The sequence below is a fragment of the Panthera pardus genome, unplaced genomic scaffold (genome assembly GCF_024362965.1).
Source record: "Panthera pardus isolate Hobbes unplaced genomic scaffold, ASM2436296v1 HiC_scaffold_22, whole genome shotgun sequence".
In the NCBI taxonomy this organism is placed as follows: Eukaryota; Metazoa; Chordata; class Mammalia; order Carnivora; family Felidae; genus Panthera; species Panthera pardus.
The window spans coordinates 12168249-12195139 of NW_026526788.1; the positions used below are offsets into that span (position 1 = coordinate 12168249).

At 39.9% G+C, this 26891-nt stretch overlaps 1 protein-coding gene across 4 annotated transcripts in view; it reads left to right on the forward strand.

The window, feature by feature from the left end:
* Positions 1 to 26891, forward strand: part of ATAD1 (ATPase family AAA domain containing 1) — a 73377-nt gene that overhangs the window by 44075 nt on the left and 2411 nt on the right. For 3 of the 4 annotated variants that reach the window (XM_019430041.2, XM_019430042.2, XM_019430040.2), the window contains exons 5-9: positions 905 to 1105; positions 9169 to 9275; positions 17386 to 17475; positions 20270 to 20320; positions 25934 to 26067. In XM_019430041.2, the coding sequence (XP_019285586.1) occupies positions 905 to 1105; positions 9169 to 9275; positions 17386 to 17475; positions 20270 to 20320; positions 25934 to 26067 (583 nt within the window). The remainder of the gene's footprint in view (positions 1 to 904; positions 1106 to 9168; positions 9276 to 17385; positions 17476 to 20269; positions 20321 to 25933; positions 26068 to 26891) is intronic. The other variant, XM_019430043.2, reaches the window with a different exon arrangement.

Below are 26891 nucleotides of genomic sequence, written 5' to 3' on the forward strand. Positions count from 1 at the left end.
ACAGATAATCTATAGCCAGGAACATAATTTTACTATTAACATAGACAATGTTACTTAATTTTAGTTGCGAAACAGTTGGTGATGATTCCCAAAATGCCCAAGGCCTCGACCAGTTTAGAAATCTCCTGTTAAAAGAATTACCTTAAGTTGTATTAAGCGGCAGACTGCTGTCTGTGGAGACGGTAGGTGAAGGATTCAGTTTTATTCCTTGGAGAGTAAAACAAAAGTGACTGGCAGCTTTTGTCCTTTGGAAGAAGAGATCATTATCTGTTTGGAAGAAGGCATGTGCCCTTTTGGATAAAACTTAAGTCTCAGTAACATCAAAACGGTGTTTGCTGCAGCCTGTTTTTGTTGTTGTTGTTTAATGTTTATTTTTGAGAAAGAGAAACAGAGCGCAAGCGGGGGAGGGGCAGAGAGAGAGACGGAGACACGGACTCCAAAGCAAGCTCCAGGCTCTGAGCTGTCAGCACAGAGCCTGATGTGAGGCTTGAACTTATAAACCGTGAGATCGTGACCTGAGCTGAAGTTGGACACCCAACCGGCTGAGCCACCCAGGTGCCCCTCCTGCAGCCTGTTTTGAAGAAGTTCTCAGTTTTCTCTGGGCTGTTCTAATGGGCTGTAGTGCTCTGTTAGCTTGTGAAGGTGGAGGGCATTGGACCATTTCGTCAACCATGGATCGAGTGGCGTGAGTTTGGATGTCAAGGGGATCCTGAACTAGACCTTTGCGTGAAGGGAGAAGGCACAAGCATGCTGTAATTTTATAGCCGTCACTGACACTGAACTTAGGAAGTGGCGCCTTCCTTTCCTACTATTAACATGTTGGGGAAAATTTTAGTGTGGGCCGAATTAGTGTGTTGATTATCACATAAAAACGTAAATAATAAAATGACGTGTTAATTTCCAGGAGTTCTTCTGTATGGGCCTCCAGGCTGTGGTAAAACATTGATTGCCAAGGCTACAGCCAAAGAAGCAGGCTGTCGATTTATTAACCTTCAGCCTTCAACGCTGACGGATAAGTGGTACGGAGAGTCTCAGAAACTGGCTGCTGCGGTCTTCTCCCTTGCCATAAAGCTACAGCCTTCCATCATTTTTATAGATGAAATAGGTATGCGACTTTTCTGTGTGAGCATTTGATAACGCCATTTTTAAGGGTGGTATTTAGATGACCAGATTTAGTTTTCAACATTTATTAGGGCAAATTAGTAATACAAAAGAGATCACCAACATCCTTACATGCTATGTATAATTTATTCCAGAATGAACCATAGTCTGTTCATTCCGCTGCTCGATAGTAGTTTCCTGTCTTCTCCGTGTCACAAACATCACGCGGTGGACATCTGTGTACGTGTTTCGTCATGTTCCTGTGCTTGTCCAGGCCACATGCCCAGAAGTTGAACTGTTAGGTTGTGTGACGTGTCTGTCTTCGGCCTCACTAGGATTACCAGTTGTTAAAAGTGGTTTTACCTGTTTTCACTCTCTCCGTTATATAGGTTCCCTGCATACCCCTAAAATTTATTTTTTCAGATATTATCATTGATTGATTGATTTTTTTTTTTCTTTTTTTTTTTTTTGTCAAAGTAAAGAACATGAATTATCATTGTTTCGTGTTTCCCTGCATTGCTAGTAAATTTGGGCATCTCTTACCATGCTGACTAGTCATTGAGTTTCCTTGCTTATAAATTGTCAGTTTTTCTTTAGGGTTATTTGCATTTTCTTGGTAATTCTTTGTTGATATTTATTATGATCGCAAATATTTTCTAGACTGGCTTTTCACTTTATGATAATTTCTTTTACAGAAATTTAAATTTAAATTTAGTTGTATATATCTTTTTATTATGATTTATACTTTTTGTGTCTGGCTTACAAATTTCTTCCCTACCCCCATAAATATCCCTCTTTTCAAAATATATATTGTGAAGTAGGAATCTAATTTCATTCTTTTCCATATAGACAGCCAATTTATAAAATAGATTATCTTTCCCTATTTGTTCATGACTTTTATGTTAGTATACTTTTTCTGTATTTTATGGATCATCGGTATTTTTGTTTCTGCTCCTGGTATGGTAAGTCATAATAAAGCTATGGTGATTGAAACTATAGCTTTGAATTAGTTATACTATTATATGTAATGTGATAGACTATACAGAACTATAGAGAGAAAAATGGTATAGATATATAATTCTTTGGTTACTTGTCTGTCTTGTGTGTCTCATCAGTTTATTACAGCTATTTTGGAGTTTTGGTGTGAATTTTGCATAAAAGTGCTTATAGCTAGATTTAAAAAAATTTTAATCTAAGACACTTTAACCAGGAGGTGTGGTCAGTCTACCTTTATTTCGATAGCTCATGTATTTAGATTTATTTCTGCCACATTACGTGTGCTTTTTTATTTACCAATCTAGTGGACTTTTCTCACTTTATCCCCTTTTCCCTGCTACAGGTTTAGAAGTAACATATTCTTTTTCTTTAGTGAAACATTTAGAATACCTACTTGCCTTAAAAGTCCAGGCTAATCATTTCTGCCCTCCTCCCAAATAATCACAGGGACCTTAGAACTCGTGAACACTAATCATTCCACTCATTACTTACATGTTAACATTTGCTCTTATTTTACAGCCTCCATAGTGGTTGTTGTTTCTGTACTGGCAGTATTTTTTAGAGACCACGTCTGCCAGTTGCTTGCTCACTGTTGCTTTACAAAGCTGCCTTTTCTGGATTTAATTCCCTTCACTGAAGTCTATCGGAGTTCTTTCAGCAAAGATCATGAATACAGTAAATTCTGTCTTTGGGTGAAAATGTGTTAATTCTACCTTCACTCTTAAATGATAACAGAATTATTTTTCTTCAGCATTTTGAAGCTACAAGTCCATTGTCTTCCAGTCTTTCTTGTTGCTTTCAAGAATTCTGCTTATAGTCAAATATTGCTTTGTAAGTAATTTTATCTTTTGTCTCTAGTGTTATTAGATTTTTATCTTGTTCTCCTGTTTGATTATGGTTTTTCCAGGTCTGTATTTATTTTTATTATCCCACCGAGACTTACTGTGGTTCTTAATCTGATGATTCGTGGTTTTCATTCCAGAAAATTTCTCAGCCACTGCGTATCTTTGATTGTGGCGAGACTTCCATTTTATATGTAAATATAAATATATACATATATTTATATTTATATATGTATCTACCCTCTCTACTTAATTTTGAGTCATTGCCACATCGAGTTCTCCCATATTTCATCAGTTCTAAAATATACCATTTTGTTATTTACATGTTAACCTTTCTGAAGTTGGGGCAACATGTTATAATTTAATTGGCAGAGTTTTTTCTTTGAGTATTATAACTTACTTGGCAACATTTAAAACTTTGTTGATACATAAAATAATGATACAACTTAAACATCAATCTTTAAGTTTTAAAAAGCAGTTCTTTGCTTGGCTATGTTAACCTCACAGCCATTGGGTTTGTATTCTGTTGATTACATTTGAACTTTAGAAGTTCTATTTGGTTCTTTTTTAAATTTCCCTTTTTTCACTGTAGTTGCTCTTCTGTTTGAATTTCAGTCCCTTTTATGTCTTGGGTTTTTTTTGTTTTTGTTTTTGTTTTTTAAGTTATTTATCTTGGGAGAGACAGAGACACCATGAGTGGGGGAGGGTCAGAGAGAGAGGAAAGAGAGAATCCCAAGCAGGCTGTGCTGTCAGTGGGGCTCAAACCCACAAACCGTGAGGTCACGACCTGAGCCAAAACCAAGAGTTGGATGCTTAACCCAACTAAGCCACCCAGGCACCACCCCCTCTTATGTCTCAGTTTTAAGCATACTGTTTTTATATATAGTTTTTTTGGATTGTTCTGTTGTCTGAAATTCTGCTTCTCCTTTGTATTGTTGAGTGTTTCATACTAACTTGTTTCCTTGGCTCATTTCTAACATTAGATAGCCTACAGCTTGTTTTAAATTTTTTTTTTTTTTTTAACGTTTATTTATTTTTGAGACAGAGAGAGACAGAGCATGAACAGGGGAGGGGCAGAGAGAGAGGGAGACACAGAATCTGAAACAGGCTCCAGGCTCTGAGCTGTCAGCACAGAGCCCGACGCGGGGCTCGAACTCACGGAGCGCGAGATCGTGACCTGAGCCGAAGTCGGCCGCTTAACCGACTGAGCCACCCAGGCGCCCCCTTTTTTTTTTTTAATTTTTTTTTTTAACGTTTATTTATTTTTGAGACAGAGAGAGCACAGCTTGTTTTTATAGGAGAATTCTGTGTTGCCTAAGAACAGTCAGAGTGCTTTTCCTACCTTCCACTTAGAGCCTGTGTGTGGAGTCTGATCATTCAGGGCTAATTTTTATGATAATTTCTCAGTGTGGATGTTCCTAGACTGAATGACCGCACAAATCCAGTCTTCGTGCCTGAGGGAGAGCCCCTGTGACCTTAGTTTTTTATTTTTCAGGGGAGACCTGTTTACCCCCAGAGCCCAGACAAGACAGACTTGGTCTTTAACTCCCTGTAGTAGTGAGCAGGATTTTTTTTCTTGTCTACACTTTCTGTGAGTGGACATCCTTTTGAGCAGCTTGGTTTCAGCGTGGACATGAACGCCGAGGCGGTACACGCGTCCCTGCCTCCCTGCCGTGTCCACGAGTGCACGTGTCCACAGTTGGCACAGACACCTCATGCTCCCACCACATATTTCCTGAATTCTGACGGTTGTTTTCTCTCTTTCTTACAATCTCAGATATTCGTTAAGCTGTTTTTTTTTTTTTTTAAACTGGGCTCTGTTATTTAGAACCGTTTTAAGTTTACAGAAAGCAGAACGTAGAAAGTTTCCATACACACATCCCCTACACACACAGTTTTCCTATTATCAGTACTTTGTATTCGTGTGATACATTTGTTATCATTGATGAGCCTGTATTGCTACATTATTAATCACTAAAGTCCGTAGTTTATATTAAGGGTCATTCTTTGTGTTTACAGGCTTTGACTAATGCACAATGTCATGTATCTACCATTACTGTATCAGACAGAATAGTTTCACTGCCCTGAAAACCCCCTGTGCCCCACCTGTTCATCCTAAACTCCTAAAGTCCCAGCAGCCACTAGTCTTTTTACTATCTTGCCTTTTACAGAATATTGTAATTGGAATCATACAGTATGTAGCCTTTTCAGACTGGCTTCTTTCACTTAGCAATATGCATTTAAGGCTCCTCCGTGTCTTTGTGGCTTAGTAGCTCATTTCTTTTTATGGCTGAGTAATACTCCCATCGTGTGGTTGTACCACGGTTTGTTTATCCATTCATCTGTTGAGGGACATCTTGGTTGCTTCCAGTTTGGGGCGATTGTGAATAAAGCTGCTAACAACAGTGATGTGCAAGATTTTGCGTGGACATACATTTTCAGCTCAATTGGGTAAATGCCTGGGAGTGCGTGAAACTCTAGCTTTGTAAAATACTTAGGATGAGAAGATAGATAGATAGATAGATAGATAGATAGATAGATAGATAGATAACCAAACTGACTTTCAAGATGGCTCTGTGATTTTGCAGTTCCACTGGCAACGAATGAGCGGTCCTCTTGCTCAGCATCCTGTCCATCACTTGATATTATCAGTGTTTTGGAATTTAGCCATCCTAGCAAGCATGTAGCGAGCGGTATCTCATTGTCATTTAAAGTTACAGTTCCCTAACGACATATGACGTTGAGCATCTTTTCATGTGTTTATTTGCCATCCATGTATCTTTGAAGTGTGTGTTCAGGTCTTTGGCCCATTTTTTAATTGGGTTGTTTTCTTATTATTTAATTTTATGTTCTTTGTATATTTTGGATACACGCTTTTTATCAGGGAAGTATTTTGAAAATCTTTTGTCCTAGTCTGTGGCTTATATTTACTCTCTCTCTTCCCTCTCTCTCTCTGTCTCTCTCTCTCTCTCTCTCTCTCTCTCTCGCTGTCTCTTTTTTTAAATGTTTATTTTTGAGATAGAGCATGAGTGGGGGAGGGGCATAGAGAAAGCGCCACAGAATTCAAGGCAGGCTCCAGGCTCTGAGCTGTCACCACAGGGCCTGACCCACAGCTGGAACCCACAAACCATGAGATCATGACCTGAGCAGAAGTCAGATGCTCAACCAACTGAGCCTCCCAGGCACCCTGGCTTATCTCTTCTCTTACCAGTGTCTTCCACAGGGAAGAATTTTTAATTTTGTTTTTCTTTATTGAGCATTTAAAACATTTTTTTAGCTTGTTTTATTTTTTATTTTTTTAAGTTTACATCAAAACTAGTTAGCATCTAGTGCAACAATGATTTCAGGAGTAGATTCCTTAGTTCCCCTTACCCATTTAGCCCGTCCCCCCTCCCACAACCCCTCCAGTAACCCTTAGTTTGTTCTCCATATTTTTGAGTCTCTTCTGTTTTGTCCCCCTCCCTGTTTTTATATTATTTTTGTTTCCCTTCCCTTATGTTCATCTGTTTTGTCTCTTAAAGTCCTCATAGGAGTGAAGTTATATGATTTTTGTCTTTCTCTGACTAATTTAGCATAGTACCCTCCAGTTCCATCCACGTAGTTGCAAATGGCAAGATTTCATTCTTTCTGATTGCTGAGTAATACTCCTTTGTGTGTCTGTGTGTGTGTGTGTGTGTGTGTGTGTGTGTGTGTGTGTGTGTGTTGTGTGTATACCACATCTTCTTTATCCATTCATCCATCAATGGACATTTGGGCCCTTTCCATACTTTGGTTATTGTCAGTAGTGCTGCTATAAACATGGGGGTGCATGCGTCCCTTCGAAACAGCACACCTGTATCCCTTGGATAAATACCTAGTAGTGCAATTGCTGGGTTGTAGGGTAGTTCTATTTTTAGTTTTTTGAGGAACCTCCATACTGTTTTCCAGAGTGGCTGCACCAGCTTGCATTCCCACCAACAGTGCAAAAGAGATCCTCTCTCTCCGCATCCTCGCCAACATCTGTTGTTGCCTGAGTTGTTAATGTGAGCCATTCTGACAGGTGCCAGGTGGTATCTCATTGTGGTTTTGATGTGTATTTCCCTGATGATGAGTGATGTGGAGCATTTTTTCATGTGTCGGTTGGCCATCTGGATGTCTTCTTTGGAGAAGTGTCTATTCATGTCTTTTGCCCATGTCTTCACTGGATTATTTGTTTTTTGGCTGTTGAGTTTGATAAGTTCTTTATAGATTTTGGATACTAACCCTTTATCTGATCTGTCATTTGCAAATATCTTCTCCCATTCTGTCAGTTGCCTTTTAGTTTTGCTGATTGTTTCCTTCACTGTGCAGAAGCTTTTATTTTGATGAGGTCCCAGTAGTTCATTTTTGAGCATTTTTAAATTTTAATAATGCCCAACTTAACTATTTTTTTTTTGGATCGATTATGCTTTTGGTGTTGTATGTAAAAACTCATCACCAAACCCAGGGTCACGTAGATTTTCTCCTATGTTATCTTTGGACGTTTTGCAGTTTTGTGTTTTAGATCTAGAATCAATTTTCAGTTAATGGTTGTGCACAGTATAAGGTCTTTGTCTAGATAGATTTTTAGCACATGGGTGTTCAGTTCTAGCACCATTTGTCAGGTATGCATTAACTTTAAAAATATTTTTTTCCCAACTTTTTTGTTAGTATTTACATGTATGTCTTTTTCCATCCTTTGCAACATTCTGAGCTCTTAGATTTAAAGTGTCTCTTGTAAGCAGCACACATTTGGGTTTCCTAACTGTCCAGTCTGATTTCCTAACCACCTTTGTAGGTACTCTAAGACCATTTACATTTAACATTTTTTCTTTAATTTTTCTTCTATGTTTATTTACTTTTGAGAGAGAGAGAGACAGACAGAGCGCAAGTAGGGACAGGGCAGAGAGAGAGGGAGACACAGGTTCCCAAGCAGGATCCAGGCTCACAGAGCCTGACGCAGGGCTTGAACCCATGAACTGTGAGATCATGACCTGAGCTGAAGTTGGACGCTTAACCGTCTGGGCCACCCAGGCGCCCCTACATTTAACATTTGATGTAATTACTAATATAGTTAGGTTATTTATACTTATCCAGCATTTTAAGTTTTTTATATTATTTCAAGCAGCTGTTTTTCCAGAACCAACTTCTTAGTAATGAAGGTGATTTAGGAATAATTGATAGCAGAATTATGGTGTTTAGCTGGCAGCTGTACTGACACATATTATCTTTAAAAAGAAGCAATTTAAAAATGACTACATTTTCTACCTCCAGAATAGATGGGTTAGTTTTGTACCTAGTCCAACAGTGGGACGGATTGTATGAAACTGAAACTACAAAAGAAAATACAGAATGTGTATTTGTCATCCGAAGACCCTGTAAAAAAAAATTTTTTTTTAAGTTTGGACCAAAGCATTTCTGTGTAACTCACACGTATGATTGTAGTTTCGGTGCTAAAATGCTAGTTATTTGAAGGAATAGAAGACAAAGCACTTGAAATAGGATTATACTAGAAAATCTAGGACTTATGCCTGTCTTTTTTTCATAATTAGGATGTACTGTTCCTCCTACCCCTCTTTAAAAGCATTTCATGTTCTTTGTAGATAATTGGGAAGACAGCAAATAGTTCAAGAGAACATTTAAATTGTCCTCAAGTCTGTCACTGAGAGATAACTAAAGCGATTAGCATTCTGTTGTATTTTCTTGCTGGCTTCTTTACATTGTGTCACGTATATGCACATGCCTACGAGCATGTGTGTTCGAAACCATTTTCTGTCCTGCATTTCCCACGGAATGGTGTTTTGACATTTTTCCAATGCCATTTTTCTTTATTTCCAGGAAAAGCATGTGAAGAAAAAGAGTGTGACCCACAATTAGGAATACATAGGATGCACATAACCTGGGATGTTAGGGCCAAAGCATACAGACCTTCCTCCAAGACACCACTTGATCCATATCTTCTAATTACCCGATCCTGTACTTCTTTACATATGTTGGCATTAATGTATTGATAGGAAAGAATTGAAGATTGGGAGTTGATTGCGTTTTAATTTCTTAATTATTTGCCAAAATTGTTGTATCAGACCAATGTATGAAAAGGCATAGTTGAACTCTTTGTCTTGTACTCTTTCACAAATTTGTTAGCTTTTGATTTTTTGGTTAATGATTTGAAGTTTTATGATGAGTAAATAATTCAAATTAGTTTCTAAGGTTGAGGACTTCTTCCTTCTAGATTCCTTTCTGCGAAACCGTTCAAGTTCTGACCATGAAGCTACCGCCATGATGAAAGCTCAGTTTATGAGTCTGTGGGATGGATTGGATACTGACCACAGCTGTCAGGTGTGTGAAAGAAATCTGCCTTGAGCCAGTGGTGGTGGTGGGTGCTGATGGGGGTGGGGGGCAGCAGTGGGTGCTGGTGGCAGTGGCGACGGGTGTGGGGGTTGGCGGTGGTAGTAGGAGAAAATTTAGTGGGCTACTTCTTAGGCTTTTTTAGAGAAGTTTTTTGTTGTTGGTTCAGTCATTTGTTAGTAAAACTTTATCAATTCATTTAATAATTTATTTCATATTTCACTGATACAAAATGTTTAATACTTAGTTTTATGGGCCTAGAACAAATTTTTTTTAACTTTTTGGTTGGTTTTATTTATTTTTATTTATTTGTTATTAATTTTATTATTTTTTTAATTTACATCCAAATGAGCATATAGTGCACCAGTGATATCAGGAGGAAATTCCTTAGTGCCCCTTACCCATTTAACCCATCCCCCCTCCCACGACCCCTCCAGTAACCCTCTGTTTGTTCTCCGTATTTAAGAGTCTCTCCTGTTTTGTCCCCCTCCCTGTTTTTATTATTATTTTTGTTTCCCTTCCCTTATGTTCATCTGTTTTGTCTCTTAAAGTCCTCATAGGAGTGAAGTCCTATGATATTTTTCTTTCTTTGACTAATTTCACTAGGTATAATACCCTCCAGTTCCATCCACGTAGCTGCAAATGGCAAGATTTCATTTTGATTGCCGAGTAATACTCCATTGTGTATATATACACCACATTTTCTTTATCCAGTTATCCATCGATGGCTCTTTTCATACTTTGGCTATTGTTGATAGTGCTGCTATAAACATGGGGGTGCATGCGTCCCTTTGAAACAGCACACCTGTATCCCGTGGAGAAATGCCTAGTTGTGCAGTTGCTGGGTTGTAGGGTCGTTCTATTTTTAGTTTTTTGAGGAACCTCCATACTGTTTTCCAGAGGGGCTGCACCAGCTTGCATTCCCACCAGCAGTGCAAAAGAGATCCTCTTTCTCCGCATCCTCGCCAACATCTGTTGTTGCCTGAGTTGTTAATGTGAGCCATTCTGACAGGTGCCAGGTGGTATCTCATTGTGGTTTTGATGTGTATTTCCCTGATGATGAGTGATGTGAGCATTTTTTCATGTGTCGGTTGGCCATCTGGGTATCTTCTTTGGAGAAGTGTCTATTCATGTCTTTTGCCCATGTCTTCACTGGATTATTTGTTTTTTGGCTGTTGAGTTTGATAAGTTCTTTATAGATTTTGGATACTAACCCTTTATCTGATCTGTCATTTGCAAATATCTTCTCCCATTCTGTCAGTTGCCTTTTAGTTTTGCTGATTGTTTCCTTCGCTGTGCAGAAGCTTTTATTTTGATGAGGTCCCAGTAGTTCATTTTTGCTTTTGTTTCCCTTGCCTTCGGAGACATGTTGAGTAAGAAGTTGCTGTGGCTGAGGTCAAAGAGGTTTTTGCCTGCTTCCTCCTTGAGGATTTTGATGGCTTCCTGTCTTAGATTTAGGTCTTTCATCCATTTTGACTTTGTTTTTGTGTATGGTGTAAGAAAGGGGTCCAGGTTCATTCTTCTGCATGTCGCTGTTCAGTTTTCCCAGCACCACTTGCTGAAGAGACTGTCTTTATTCCATTGGATATTCTTTCCTGCATTGTCAAAGATTAGTTGGCCATACGATTGTGCGTCCATTTCTAGGTTCTCTATTCTGTTCCACTGATCTGAGTGTCTGGTCTTATGCCAGTACCATACTGTCTTGATGATGACAGCTTTGTAGTATAGCTTGAAGTCTGGGATTGTGATGCCTCCTGCTTCAGTTTTCTTTTTCAAGACTGCTTTGGCTATTTGGGGTCTTTTCTGGTTCCATACAAATTTTAGGATTATTTGTTCTAGCTCTGTGAAGAATGCTGGTGTTACTTTGATAGGGATTGCATTGAATATATAGATTGCTTTGGGTGGTATCGACATTTTAACAATATTTGTTCTTCCTATCCAGGAGCATGGAATCTTTTTCCATTTTCTGTGTGTCTTCAATTTCTTTCATAAGCTTTTTATGGTTTTCAGTGTATAGATTTTTCATGTCGTTGGTTAGATTTATTCCTAGGTATTTTATGGGTTTTGGTGTAATTGTAAATGGGATCGATTCCTTGATTTCTCTTTCTGTTGCTTCATTGTTGGTTTATAGGAATGCAACCAATTTATCCTGCAACTTTGCTGAGTTCATGAATCAGTTCTAGCAGTTTTTTGGTGGAATCTTGTGGGTTTTCCATATAGAGTATCATGTCATCTGTGAAGAGTGAAAGTTTGACCTCCTTCTGGCCGATTCGGATGCCTTTTATTTCTTTGTGTTGTCTGATTCCAGAGGCTAAGACTTCCTATACTATGTTGAATAACAGTGGCGAGAGTGGACATCCCTGTCTTGTTCCTGACCTTAGGGGGAAAGCTCTCAGTTTTTCCCCATTGAGGATGATATTAGCGTTGGGTCTTTCTTATATGGCTTTTATGATCTCGAGGTTGATCTTTCTATCCCTACTTTCTTGAGGGTTTTTATCAAGAAAGGATGCTGTATTTTGTCAAATGCTTTCTCTGCATCTATTGAGAGGATCATATGGTTCTTGTCCTTTCTTTTTTTAAAAAATTTTTATTAATGTTTATTTTATTTTTGACAGAGACAGAGCATGAGTGGGGGAGCATGAGTGGGGGAGTGGGGGAGAGAGAGAGGGAGACACAGAATCCAAAGCAGGCTCCAGGCTCTGAGCTGTCAGCACAGAGCTCGATGCGGGGCTCAAACTCACAGATTGTAAGATCATGACCTGAGCCAAAGTCGGACGCTCAACTGACTGAGCCACCCAGGTGCCCCAGTTCTTTTCCTTTCTTTTATTGATGTGATGAATCATGTTAATGGTTTTGCGGATATCGAACTAGCCCCACATCCCAGGTATAAATCCCACTTGGTCATGGTGAATAATTTTTTTGATGTATTGTTGGAGCCGGTTGGCTAATAATCTTGTTGAGGATTTTTGCCTCCATGTTCATCAGGGAAGTCGGTCTTTAGTTCTCCTTTTTTAGCGGGGTCTCTGTCTGGTTTTGGAATCAAGGTAATGCTGGCTTCATGTTTGGTAGAATTCCCCTGGAAAGCCGTGTGGGCCTGGACTCTTGTTTTTTGGGAGATTTTTGATTACTAATTCGATTTCCTTACTGGTTATGGGTCTGTTCAAATTTTCTATTTCTTTCTGTTTCACTATTGGTAGGTTATATGATTCTAGGAATTTGTCCATTTCTTCCAGATTACCCATTTTATTGGCATATAATTCCTCATAATATTCTCTTATTATTGTTTTTATTTCTGCTGTGTTGATTGTGATCTCTCCTCTTTAATTTTTGACTTTATTTAGGTCCTTTCCTTTTCCTTTTTGATCCAACTGGCTAGTGGTTTACCAATTTTGTTAATTCTTTCAAAGAACCACCTTCTGGTTTTGTTGAGAAGTTCTTTGTTTTTGTTTTTAATAATTATTTATACTTACCATTAAGTGATGGGTATCTGAAAGAATGGTTTGTGTATACTTTTGGTCATTTTGAGGGTTTATGTTAAACACAATGTTAAAAGATTGCCTAAGTGCCTGAAACAAATACTACAGAAAAGAGAAAACCAGGGTGAAGTCTCTCCTCTGAGGGAAAGGAAACAACTAGTTAGTGGCTGTGGGTACTCTGTGCATGTTTAGACCCTTTACCGTGAATCTTACACTCCCTCCTTTCAGTTCCTGTCACCTTAGTTTCACTTTACTACTTTCATTAGTTGCTGGAACTCACACACTTTCCCACTTCCTGCCCGTGTACTTTCCTTAGGATCCCACTTTTATGAAAGTCTTTTATCCTACACTTTGTCTCTGTGCCCCTTGGGCTCTGAAAACCAGAACCAAGGTCCCCTGGTATGGCCCCAGAGGGAGAGCCACCTGTGTTGTTCAATGTACCTCTTGCAGTTTCCATTTTCTCTTAGTTCTTTGCCTATGAATAATCCATACTTTCCTGCCAGAACAGTAATGTATTTTCATTAAAAGAAAAAAAAAACCAAACACCTCACCCCGCATGTTTTTCTGCCACATTCCTGGAAATGGCAGTTCTAGAACCAGAACTGAAAAATGCAGCCATTCTTCACATATCATTTCCCTCCGTGACCATGTGATCTTCCTGTGGGATGCCCGTTGGATGTTCCTGTTTACACTGCGCGTGTTTTATCTCTCTTTCGTATTTTCTCTCTTTGTGCTACATTCTGAGAAATGTTTTTATTTTTTTTAGTTTAATTTGCCAATTAAACTAAAGTTTAACTAAAACTTAGTTTAGTTTAACTAAACTAAGTTGAGTTGCATCTCTTCTGCTAGAGTTAACCTTTTTATTGAGCTTATTAGTTCACTTACGTTTTTTAGTCCTAGAGATTCTTTTAGATCCTTCTTGAAGTCTGATGGGTCGGTTTTGATGGGCTCTGACCCATCAACTCATGTTTCCAATTGGATTAGAGAACCAGAGTCCTGGCATCAACTAGCTGTGTGACCTTGATCAGATAATACAGTCACTTTGTATCTGAATGGAGGGAGTACCGTCTATAAAAAAGGGAAGGATAGCATCCACTACAAACTGGTGAATGGTTTTAAGGAAGTGAAGTGCTTATAACTTGCCTGGTATAACTTAGTACCAGTTAACAAGTATTTGCTATGTGATTTTTTTTATTCCTTTAAATATGTTAACATACTAATTTTATAGTCTGTTCAGCAATTCTAACATATGACTATACATCTGGTTCTGTACTTTGACTTTATGTGGTTTTTGCTTGTGTGTTTTGTGATTTCATGGGAAAAGTCCTATTTGGTAAAACTGTGTGCATAGATTTTTGGAACCTATGTTGAAGGTTTGTTGCTCCTAAGAGGATTTTTTTTTGTCTTCTGCCAGATTTTTTTCAACACTAGGTAAATTCAGGTCTGAGATCCAGGTTAGCTGGTGAAGAACCATGAAATCGTAGGGATTTTGTGTGTGTGTGTGTGTGTGTGTGTTTATACATCTGACCAAGAACCAAATCTTGACTCTACTGAATGCGTTTTCTAATATTTCACACAGTTTTCAGACCCTCCTACTTCTTGAGTCCCAGCTTTATGTAGGGTGGCCTCTTATCATTAAGCCTGTAAGGTGTCCAGTGCAAGCCCCACTGCGTAAGATCTGTACATTTCTGTGTGGTACGTGAGCAGCTTCTACCCTCCCTTGCCTCCCTTATGTGTAGACTTCACTGTTGGCCTTATCTTAATTCCTTCACATTTTTGCAGATTTGTTGATTGATTGAGATTTTTTTATACTTTATTATTTTTGTTTTATAGCTGGAGGGCTTAAGGATCTCCTACATCCACCACATTACCATAAATCAAAAATTAAAACACCATCCTTAAAGAGAGTATTAAGCCACATGTCCTCCTTCTACATCACCTTTATGAAAATATAATTTCATTATGAGGGAAAGTTGCCGTTAGTGTTTGGGTGATAGAAAACAAAGTACAACATCTGTAAATTTAGGTGACGGTAATAGAAACAATGTTATTAGTAATTGGTGCTAATAAATCTGTTCAAAATGGGAATAGTTTACAGGTTTCCAAAAACTGATTATCCTCCTAAGCAACAGTATTGAAAACACTTAATTGAATAGTTAGCCCATGTAAGAGAAAATCGTTTAATATTTTTTCGTATCACAGTGTAGTTTTAGAAGTGAAGAAAATAGCATTTGGATGAAGTATTCTCCAGAGCCACACAGCATGGTTCTGATATGAAACAACACTGAGTTTTCAGAACCGTCATTCTTTATTACACTGATAGTAACAATGTACTGTTTTCACTGTGATAAACCTTCATAGCAAATGAAGATGTTAATTTTTTATAAAGCTGACAAATTTTTTCAACCTTTTTTGTGCGTTGAGGGGATTAAAATTGATGTTAACTTGAATATTAGTTTTAGACATATTCTTTCATATGAACGAACCAGTCCGGCTTTCTCTAAAATTATCTATTCTGTGGTTACGGATCAAGCCCAGTACCCCAGCTTTTTCTTGTATGTGTGATTTCCTACAGTGGAAACAGAGGTAGCCGAGTGGCCCAATCAGACCCGCCACCCGCACGGGGGTCCGAGGTACCCACTTCCGGCCCTGGGGGTCCAAAGGTACCCGCCACCGGCACTGGGGGTCTGAGGTAGCCGCCACCCACACTGGGGGTCAGAGGTACCTGATGACATGTTCTTCATCTGCTAAGACATGAGACATATAAGTTAACTGTGTATGTAGGGTAGTTGCTGACGTAGGTAAAGGTTTCAGGCATATTTTTAGATCTGATTGTTTGAAATGTTAAATGATAAAGCATCACATGTTTTAAAGATTCTAAAAAGTCAACCAAAGCACTAATTTTTCTGCTTAAATACTAAAACAGTACTGTTTCTTCCCATTTTGGATTTTTGCTCATTTGCATTAGAGTTAAGATGTGTGTGTGCAGTTGATCCGTTTTTGCCCCTTAAAATCACTGCTTGAAAGAGCTTCTTTAAGGGAAGCAGGTAGTTTGAATCACTTGCTTTTTCTTCATCCTGAGTACCTGTATCATCCTGTATGTATCCATTAGACTGTGTTGTGCTGGATGTGTTTAGATTCCTTGATCCTAATTTTTAGCGTCCCATCTGCCATACTGGGTTTTGCTTTGTTTTTATTTTAAGTTGATGTGGTCAGTCTTCCGCAAGCTTCCAAATCACTTTGAATCTCTTCTAACACATAATGTATACTGTATCTCAAGATGTTTTTCTACTCATACATTATCTTATGCATTTAGTTCCTTTGGTCACTTTTAGGGCTTCTTTGGTTTACATTTGATGGAAATTTTACTTTACTAATTTTATAGGGCTGTGGAAAGTCAATAAATTTGAAAAATAGGTAAGAGCCTTAATATTTTGATTTTAGGACCACTTAATTTAAATACAAAATTGCATTATATTGTGGAACTAACATTTCTCAAATTTACCTTTGTATTTACATTTTTTCCCTCTAGGTGGCAACCTGTCAACAGTTAAATTGAAAATAATTTGTCTCTTGAATGTCATTAAATGTAGAGTAGAAGTAGAATATAAGGTTTAATGGATCTTTCAGCATGTTCTGGAAGTTAGATTTCAGATTATTTCAGAAATTGAGAACGTCTTAGGCTGAAATAAAATTATATTAAAGAAAAGTTTCCATTAGAATACTGATAAATTTCATTTTGGGTAGCAGATGTGGGCTGTTATTGGGTTATATAAAAAATACCAACAATAATGCTAATATTGAGGGCTTCCAGAAATTAACTTATTTTGGATATCTCTGTCTTTTTTTGCGTTGATTTTTCATGTCTATATCCTTTATGAGTAAAGTGACATAGGCCCAGAGGTTGGCAGGTCACCAGCATTTTCTTTTCTTTTTTTAAAAATTAATTATTTTTTCAGTAATCTCTACCCCCAACATGGGGCTCAAACTCACAACCCCAAGGTCAAGAGTCACACACACTACCGACTGAGCCAGCCAAGCACCTAATTCTTTTTTCTTTTTTAAATTCTGCCCAGCATTTATCTGATTAATTTTTGCCCTTGTTGAAAGTTTGATCACTTGAGGTTTTATTGTAGCATTGAGAAGACATCACCGGCAGGGCTGACAGTGCCGTGAGATAGTGGTGTGAAATCTAGAGGAAAAAGTACACGATACCTGTTACCGTCACCAGAATCCTTAGACTCAGGGGAAATGATTTAATTTTAGTATCGAAGGACGCGAAGTATCCCCTGTATAGACTCCCAAGCTGTAACCTAAATGGCTTTTAGTTATTCAGTGTGTAGCCACTGAGCAACCATATATTGCAAAATACTTTTTATTTTAAATCTTCATAATTCTTCAGTAACTAAACAGTATATTAGTTACCAAAATTCTGGTGAAATGCATCAGTCTTACCACTTTTGCCATCATTGGATCCATTTAGGATTAACTTTGACTTGTATGTATAAATTTTTGAGTAATACTAAAGTCATTTTTCCATAGCTTCTAAGCCCTAGTAGTAATATCCTAAAAGGTGCATTATCAGTGGATTTAATGCCTTGTGTTTTCTTTCTATGCCCACCCAGGTCATAGTTATGGGGGCCACCAACCGTCCTCAGGACCTTGACTCGGCCATAATGAGAAGAATGCCTACGAGGTTTCATATCAACCAGCCTGTAAGTGCTTGTGATTGATGTTGTGTATTGTTAGACACTCAGCTTTTTACAGGAAAGGAATGATTTGGTTTTTAATTTTTTTAATGTTTATTTTTTATTTTGGAGAGAGACAGAGTGCAAGTGGGAGAGGGGCAGAGAGAGAGGGAGACACAGAATCTTTAGCAGGCTCCAGGCTCCGAGCTGTCAGCACTGAGCCTAACGCGGGGCTCGAACCCATGAACTGTGAGACCATGACCTGAGCTGAAGTGAGGCATTTGACTGATCCACCCAGGCACCCCAGGAGTGATCTTTTTTTAATAGGATTGACTTACTATTTATGGCAGGCAGGAAAGGAATGGGGTAAGAGTCCCTATAATTATTTGTCCTTTCCACTCTGTCTTGCTTTTTTTCTTCTTTCTTCCCTAAGATGAGCGTCATTTGCTTCCCTTCAGAGTCTATACTTACCTCGTGTGCTTAGCCACCTGTTTGATTTTCTTTAGAATGTAGCACGTTGTCTGAGAAAGTACATAGAAAATTGAAATTATAATTTTGGTTTGGCACAGGATAAAATTCGGAGGGATGGGGTTAAAGAATTGTTCTGTTCAGAAGGCTGACAAGTCGCTTCTCGGCCTTTTGGCTAAGATCATGTGCAGAAGGCTGACAAGAACTGGATTTATCTGATTGATTGTTGTCAATTGTAATCTGTGTTTCCCTTTGATAGGATTAATGATTAACCAGTGGCTAAGATATTACACTTTAACTTAATGTAGATGTAAGGGTGTACTGGACCAGGGCTATCTTCTTTCTAGCATCCTTTTCTGTCAGTTAAGAAGTACCCTCGAGTAGGCGATTATAACTTACTGGTACTCTACATAATTTTTGCACAGAATCCTCAAATCTCAAATTTTGCCTTTCGATGGAAGAGGGAAAAAACAGGGTTGATCGTTGAAAATGCGCACCATACAGTCAGTCCGCGTGTTACATGTATAGCTGTGTAGAGGAATTTTTAGTGTCAGTCCTTTCAAATTTTGAAATAAAAGATTATAATACCCCTGAGAGTCTCTGGCTAAAAAACATCTGTCCCACTGAGTATCCCACAACGTACCAGTGTGTGGCAATAAACGTGGTTTCCTAAAATTGAGGGTTGTGGCCTCTTACTCTGATCAGTTATTTGCTGTAGCTAAGACCTCGGCCTCTCTGAGAGAGAGAACATGCTCAGAGTGTGCCGCTCTTAGAAGATTTACCTGCTACAGCAATGGAGAAATTCACCTTGCTGAAATTCACACTAAATTTATTTAGTGTGGCTAGCGTTGAGCACTGGGTTGTGTCAGGCACCCACCAGACTCTGGGGAATGGAGCACGGCCCCTGTCCTTAGCTCTGGGTGGCACGGGAGGCAGACACGTAAATGAATGACATAAAAGATACTTACCAAAAGAATGTTTGAAGAACTGAGACCCTGAAATGATGCTGAAAACCAATAATTCTGTCTGAGTAGTAGTAAGCTTTACAGAATCCAGGATGGCAGGAGTTTGATACGCGGGGGAGGCGAGCAAAGGCAAGAATGTGTGAAAGGTAATGTGTATTTGCTAAGACTCTGGGGGTAGTTCAGGCAGGGCGTCCGGGAAGCAGAGGGACCCGAGGCTGGAGAAGTAGGCTGCCTCCAGGTTTACGTGGCTTTTGTCTGCCTTGCCTATGAATCGGGCTTTTGCGTTGGCAAGACAGCAGGACGTTTTTAAAGAAAATTAATTTCCTTCCCTCAGTGGATCTGAAGACAAAGATTACATTGATGGAATCTCTGTCTGGAGTCCGACAGGAAACAGGTTTTTGATACACAGTAGACTAGAACAAGGATACAACAACTCACAAGGTAGCCTTTACTACAGTTCTCATTTTAACATATTAATTGTGTTAGTTACCAAAATGGGTTGTCAAACTTGTTACAAATTTGTATGCTGTTAATGTACAAACTGGGATTTTGTAACCCCCCTTTCATTCCATTTTTAGTGGATACATATACTCTATAGGGTAATTTTCTTCTTATCGCAGAACTCTGATGTCGAAGTATCTGATTAACCTTACCTTAAAACTCTTCTCCAAATTAAGTGGTTATTCACAAAGAGTAGTCATTGGTCATCACATAACATACCAAATTTACCTTCATACTTAACCATCTTGAATTACGGGAACAGCAGGGTTCGGTTGTGTTTTTTCCGGTCATTTGATTTGATACTGGTGGTAACTAGCTGTGTCTTCAGTGGTTGTGAGAACAAGAATGAGTTCAGCCATAATACATTTTTAAAGCCTTTATATTTACTTTCTATGTAAGGTATCCTATCAAAATGCCTGTTCTGTGATATAATGTGAGCCATCGCTCGGGTGGAAAGTATACAAACACGTGTACCGCCAACGCCAAACAAACACTGACTGGTATAAATTAGCAAGTGAGGGAGCGGTGTGCAGACGTGGAGGAACCGAGCCTACATCGCCGCCATCCTGTCCAATTGTGTAAATGAAGAAAAGGACGTTTGCCAGAGCCGTAGAGGAAAGACACTGAAGGGCATGTTGTTTCCCAGACATTGTGCTGATCGCTGGGGGTTCAGAATAAGAAGACAGGAATTCAGGAGGTTGACCACAATTACTCTAGAGTCTAGAATCTAGACCTTGCTTAGCCAACATATTTTATGATTTTTGTTAGAGTTTCTGGCGTTTCCTGCAAGTATTGTCAGATAGTTTACAGAGGAAAGAAGAAATATCACGAAAACTAGTTGATCCTTAGTTTTGTTAAATGCTAACTGGAAATGATTCTGGTTTTAGGCTCTGAAACAAAGAGAAGCAATCCTGAGACTCATCTTGAAAAATGAAAACGTAAGTAGAAAATTACATTTTCCCCCAACCTGTAAATATGTTTACGTTCATAAAACCGTTTTAGAAATGAAAAAGTAATTGGAGAATAAACAGCTTTGTACTTGACATAAATCACTGTAAAACTGTTGGCCGTTCATGTAACGCATTAGCCATGGTCCTTTTGAACTAATTAAAGATGGTCTGCTTTTTTTTAAAGTGCTGTGTTTCATATCTTTGATGTTTTTAGGCTGTTCTTCAGTTATATAAGATACGTTTATTTTTGTACAGCAGTATGGGTTTTATTTATTTGATTACGATATTTTTTGAAGTTGCAGTTGAGATTTAAAAGGGTATGATAATCAAAATTTAAATGGGTTCTGTACTTAAGGTCACATCCTTCAGAATTAAAACATGGACGTTAAATGCTATTCAGAGAAGAATCCCACTTCTCCTCCTACATTTCTTCTGTGTCCCTTCAGATGACCCAGTCTATAACAGCACGTAGGGTATACTGTTACTCCTTTTCCTCTTCCTACATAAGCCATATTAATAAACTGCATACCCTGTCCTGTACATTGCTTTTGTCACTCATCTTGGAGACCTTTCCATATTAGCAGGTAGTGTCTTTATTCTGTGCGCTCAGTCGCTCTCTCTCGTTCTCTCTCTCGTTTTTGCGTTGCATAGGACTCCACTGTCTGGATATACCACGGTTCATTAAATCAGTGCCATATTGAAGAACGTTCAGGTTGATTCCAGTCTTTTACTACCACAAAAATGCCGCATTGAATAACAACCTTGAACATACGTCACTTCACGCTTGTCCAGGGATGTTAGTAGGGGTGATTTTCCAGAAAAGGAATTGCTAGATCACAGGATCTGATTTAGAATTTTGGTGGCTCTTGCCAAATTCCACGCTGATGTACTCTCACACCAGCAGCCTTAGCGCCTCCCCGGCTGCCTTGCCGACGAATGCGGTGGGGCTTTGTGCCCACGTGATCTAGGTGGAGAATGGTATCTCATTGTATTCTTAAGGATGAAATGAGCATTTCGTGTTTAAGAGCCTCTTGAGGTTTTTTTCTGTGAAACACCCATTCATATTCTTGGCCGATTTTTCTATTGCAGTGTTCTTGTTCTTAGGGATTTATAGGAACTCTAATATATTAGGGAGAATTCTCTTAGTTTAAATGATTTGAAGTATTTTTTCCCGGTTTGTTTTTCTTAACTTGCTGGATTCTTTTCCCCCGTTTTTGGCTTCTGAGGTTTGAATAACATGGCATTCTTCACCATCCTAAACTTTGTATCTAAGCTCTATTTGAGGGGCGCCTGGCTGGCTGAGTCAGTGGAACACACGACTCTTGATTGCGGGGTCATGAGTTCAAGCACCACATCAGGCATAGGGCTTACTTAAAAAAAATAAGTAAATAAAATAAACTCACTCCTTGAACTTGCTGTCCAAACTAAAAAACCTGATAGATTCCCATAGGGAGGGTTGCTTGTATTTTGTGGTTTTCCTCCATGAATCACTGTCAGGGTGATTGTGCCCCTCGCTGCCCTACTTCCCTACTCCCCAGGTTTCCCATTGCACTGCATCTGTGAATATTTTAGTTTCACTTCTAAAAGAAATAATTCTTTTCTTTTTTGACTTAATCTCATAACCATTATTACACTTAACAAAAAAAGGACAATAATTCATTACTGTCATTGAATATCTATTCAATGGAATATCTATATCAAGGAATATCTATTCCTTTTTTTTTTTTTTTTTTTTTTTAAAGAGTAGCACCTTTGGAAATCCTTTTAGGATGACATTCGGCACGGGTATAAGGAATGTCTAATGAAAACAGTTCCCATGACTTTATGGTTTATCTACTAGCTGTTATAAAAAGGGTTACTTTCCGATTATTTGCTGTGTACCTAGCATAGTGGTGAGATTTACATTGTTTTACTTAATCCTCAGTTCATCTGAGGAGCACATGTTGATACTATTTTACGTTGAGGAAACCGAAACTCAGAGAAGTTCTGTAATAAATTGCCCAGGCCGATGTAGCAAAGTAGTGATGGAGCCTTTCTCTCAACCATTATGGCATGCTGCCTCTGTTCATCTTGCTCCCCCGCTGCCTGGAATCTTCTCCTCTTTGATATTTTCTCAAAGTTGCTTTGTTCATCTTTATCGCTTTGTAACTTTATCGCTGTGTCATGCACAAGATTTGTGAGTGGTTAGAACATAGTGTGGCCCAACAAAGTATGGCCAAAAGATGGGGTGGAGGCGTTGATTGTTTAAGTGAGGAAGACAGATTGTTAATATTTCAGAGTACAATTTGGAAGGTGTTAAGTAGGTTTTTTTTAATGTTTTATTTTTTAATGTTTATTTTTGAGAGAGGGGGAGAGACAGAGCATGAGCAGGGGAGGGACGGGGGGTGGGGGGGGACGCAGAATCCGAAGCAGGCTCCAGGCCTGCTGTCAGCACAGAGCCCGACGCGGGGCTCGAACTCACAAACTGTGAGATCATGACCTGAGCTGAAGTCAGCCACTCAACCGAGACACCCAGGCGCCCCTTATTTTTTTTACTGTTTATTTTTGAGAGAGAGAGAGTGTGTGTGAGCAGGGGAGGGACAGAGAGAGAGGGAGACCTAGAATCCGAAGCAGGCTCCAGGCTCTGAGCTGTCAGCACAGAGCCTGACGCGGGGCTGGAACCCGCAAACCGTGAGATCACGACCTGAGCTGAAGTCAGACGCTTAAACGACTGAGCCACCCAGGCGCCCCTCTTAAGTAGTTTTTTTAATGTATGGAATATTGTATACACAGACACAACCTTATATCCACCACCCGGATTTAACGGGTGATCTTAACATGTTTGCTTCCCATGTCCTGCAGTCACTGTCACTGGTAGCCCGTTGTCCTGATGGGTAGTGGAAATTTGTTTCGTGGTTGTGTGTGGATGGACACGTGATGCGTGTGCAGGTGTAGGTTATTTTTACTCTTCCGTGAGTTTTACACACTGTAGAGAAATTAGATTCTTGCATGTCTGGTGCCGTGCACAAGTAAGAAGGGTTGTCAGATATAAGGGAGCGTATGCTTCCCAGGAAGAGAATAGACAGGTCTGATTATAATCAGAAGCATGACGAGGTAACATGCACAGAATGAAAGAAAAGCCCCCGGGAACAGATTTACAACCCTGTGACCAACAGGGGACCAATATCCAAATTATACAGAAGTCCCGTAGTGAGTTCGTCATGTTTTCTGTTGTGTACATCAGATCACAGGCGCTCACTGTACCTAGAAGTGCTCACTGTCTGATCCATCAGTACATGATACGGGAGTTCACTCGAGATTGGGACTGTCAATCTCGGGGGCTGTGAGTTCGAGCACCATGCTGCGTGTAGAGATTACTTAAGATCTTAAAGAAAACATCTCCCAGTATTACTGTGGATTTGTCCATCTCACTCTGTCCTTATGTTCATTTCTGCTGTATGTATTTCAGGGCCATATTTTATTAAATGCATATCAGTGCAGAGTTGTTGTATTTTTCTGATGTATTATTTTTTAATTATTTAATGATTTCTATTCCAAATTACGTGTGTTGAGTAAAATTCTATTGATCTGATGAGAATAGAACTAAATTAGCTTTCTTTTGGTTAATATTTGCCTTGTCTGTCCTTTCTCAATCTTTTGTTTTGAACTTTTTTTCTTTTAAAACTGAACACCAAATCTGTTTTATTTTCCCCTTGGACGGGGTGTGACCATTCTAAACCTCAAATTAACTGCATTTTGGTTTTTTATACAGTCTAATGGGCTTTCACCAGCCTAGCCTATTTGCATTTGTGGGGATCACTGATAAGCTCTGATTCATTCTTTCTTATTCTAGTACTTTCTATGTATTATGCTTTTTGTTTTTTGCCCACCCACCCCCACTCTTGTGTTTTCTTCCCTTTCTTCCTCTTCTTCTGCTGTTTCGGAAGGTACACATTCTCTTTTTATCTTTTACTGGTACCCTTAAAATTTTTTTATATATACCTATAGTCCAGGTTAACACTATTTCCTCCCTCTTCCTGATACTATAATTTTACTTCAGATGTTTCTGCGTGGATGTTCCCTGTCTCACATGTTCTGTGTCTCACATTTTAGTTCCACGTTGTTTCCCCACCCCAAATTTTAAATGACTGTTACTACTGTGTATGTATTAAAGCTTGCTTGCTTGCTTGCTTGCTTTATTTATTAAAACATTTTTTTGATGTTTATTTTTGAGAGACAGAGTACGAGTGGGGGAGGGGCAGCGAGAGAGAGGAAGACAAAGAATCTGAAGCAGGCTCCAGGCTCTGAACTGTCAGCACAGAGCCCAGTGTGGGGCTCGAACTCACAAACCGATGCGGGGCTTGAACCCACGAACCGTGAGGTCATGACCTGAGCCGAAGTCTGATGCCCAACCAACTGAGCCCTCCAAGGCGCCCCTATTAAAACTTATTTAGTTCCGTGTTTACCATTTTTTTTGCTTAGCTCTACTGCCAGCCCCACACCTACCTCCTGCGTTCATTTCTGTTCACAAAGAATTTGGGGTATCTCCTCATTCAACCCCCACTTTTAGAAATGAGGAGACCGGCGTCGCGTGAGGTCACAGTTGCAGAGCTGACTGTAGACCCCACACCGTCTGGCGTCCCAGTCTCGTGCACAGTTGCCAGTGTTACTCAAACACTGGGGCTTACCCAGTGGGCATTTAATAACTCAGGTCGGTGGAAGAAAGTAAGTGTTGTTAAGGCAGATGGTCAGCTATGCAGGGGAAGAGTTCGGCTGGACCTTAACCACAGCGTGTCCACAGCCCGGCTCTGGTGTGACCTCGGGCAGTGTATGTAAGCTCCCTCAGAACAAGAACACTGCCTGGCAGGGTCCCCTGAAACTAATTAACATGCAGAGTGCTTAGCGTGGCGAGTGACACGTATGCATCATCTAATACAAGGACGTCGTTCTTGCTCATTTTCTCTTCTCAACCTACATGGAAGCCTAGTGTGTACTCTCCTAGGCCTGCTGTGCGCCCAGGACGGTGACCGAAGCTTACGTTGAGGAACGAGACTATTACGCTGGGTGTTGGGCTGGTAAACACAGAGCATTGCGGCCAAAGGGCAAGCAAGCGCCCGTTGATAGGTTTGCTGTCATGGACCCGGGACTCGATGCGGGCTGTTTGCCAAGAATGGTGAATGCAGTCCTGCAACTCAGGACCTTCCTAAGAGGCGCCAAGGAGAGTCCGACAGTGTTTGAGTGTCTGTTCTCTCGCTTCATGATCTATCGAGTAAGGCTTTATTTAATACTCCAGTCATAATGGCAGTTCATGACAATTAGATTTCAAAACTCCAGGTTTTATGGCTAAAGGAAAAGTAGAAACAAAGTATTTTTGGATGATTCTCCTTCCGTACTATTCCAACATGCTTAACATTCTTTACGTGGAAGGTCTGTCTCTCAAAAATAAACATCAAAAAAATGTTTTAATAAATCAAGCAAGCAAGCAAGCAAGCTTTAATACATACACAGTAGTAACAGTCATTTAAAATTTGGGGTGGGGAAACAACGTGGAACTAAAATGTGAGACACAGAAGCTAGCTCATGCTCTGCAGCACTTTTCACGTTTGTTTTTCCTCGTGAAAGGTGGACAGGCACGTGGACCTGCTGGAAGTCGCCCAGGAGACGGACGGTTTCTCGGGCAGTGACCTGAAGGAGATGTGCAGGGACGCCGCCCTCCTGTGTGTCCGGGAGTATGTTAACTCTACATCGGAAGAAAGGTATCGTCTCCTATTTCTCAGACCCTTTTAGACCTTTCAGGGTGGTTTCCCTTATTTTTCTTTACAATACCAACTCTGCTTATGGAATAAAAGGTGAACTTGAATTAACAATCTCCCCAACTTTATGAACTGCCCTTTTTTCTTCCTAAAGGGAAGTTCTGAAAGCGAGTTGGGGACGGGGGTTGTGGGGAGGCTCTGGAAGGAAGAGGAAGAAACAGAAGCTGCACGTTTGCCAAAAATCCCCGCACTGGGTCACAGGAGGCCGACGGCAGCTTAGGCTTACTTACTCCTGGGAAAGAGGGTTCTCTAGGATTCCCGGACTGCTTTGCACTTGAAAGTCCTAGTTCCATTTCCTGTGCTCTTCCAGGGATTTCCCACGTGAGTGGGCCTGGGGGCCATTGCTGGGGATTAGACTTCAGTGTGTTAACAGTAATGCGTTAAACAGACTGTTGTCACTGGGGCAAACTTCACTCGAAAGCCGTTTCAGAGCACGAGTTTGAGAAACCAGCTCCGTGCCCGGCTGTTTCACCAGAGACGCTAGTGAGCCGGCTCAAGTCCGCCCCCGTGAACTGTGTCCTGCAAGGACCTTTCCCAGAAGGCCGCTTGCCCTGGGCCAGCCTAACACTGCGTTTCTAAGCCTCTTTTCAGAGTATTGACCTTCTGATGAAGAGTTCCTGTAACTCTTAGCACACTGTTGTACTTTGGGGCCTCATGTTGAATGAGTTCTCTGCCTCTGGCCCCTTTTTCTAAGGCCTCCTCCCTCATCCGCCACCGAGGCTCTCACTCCAGGAGACTTGGATATGCTGGTGGTGCCATGTTCTTAA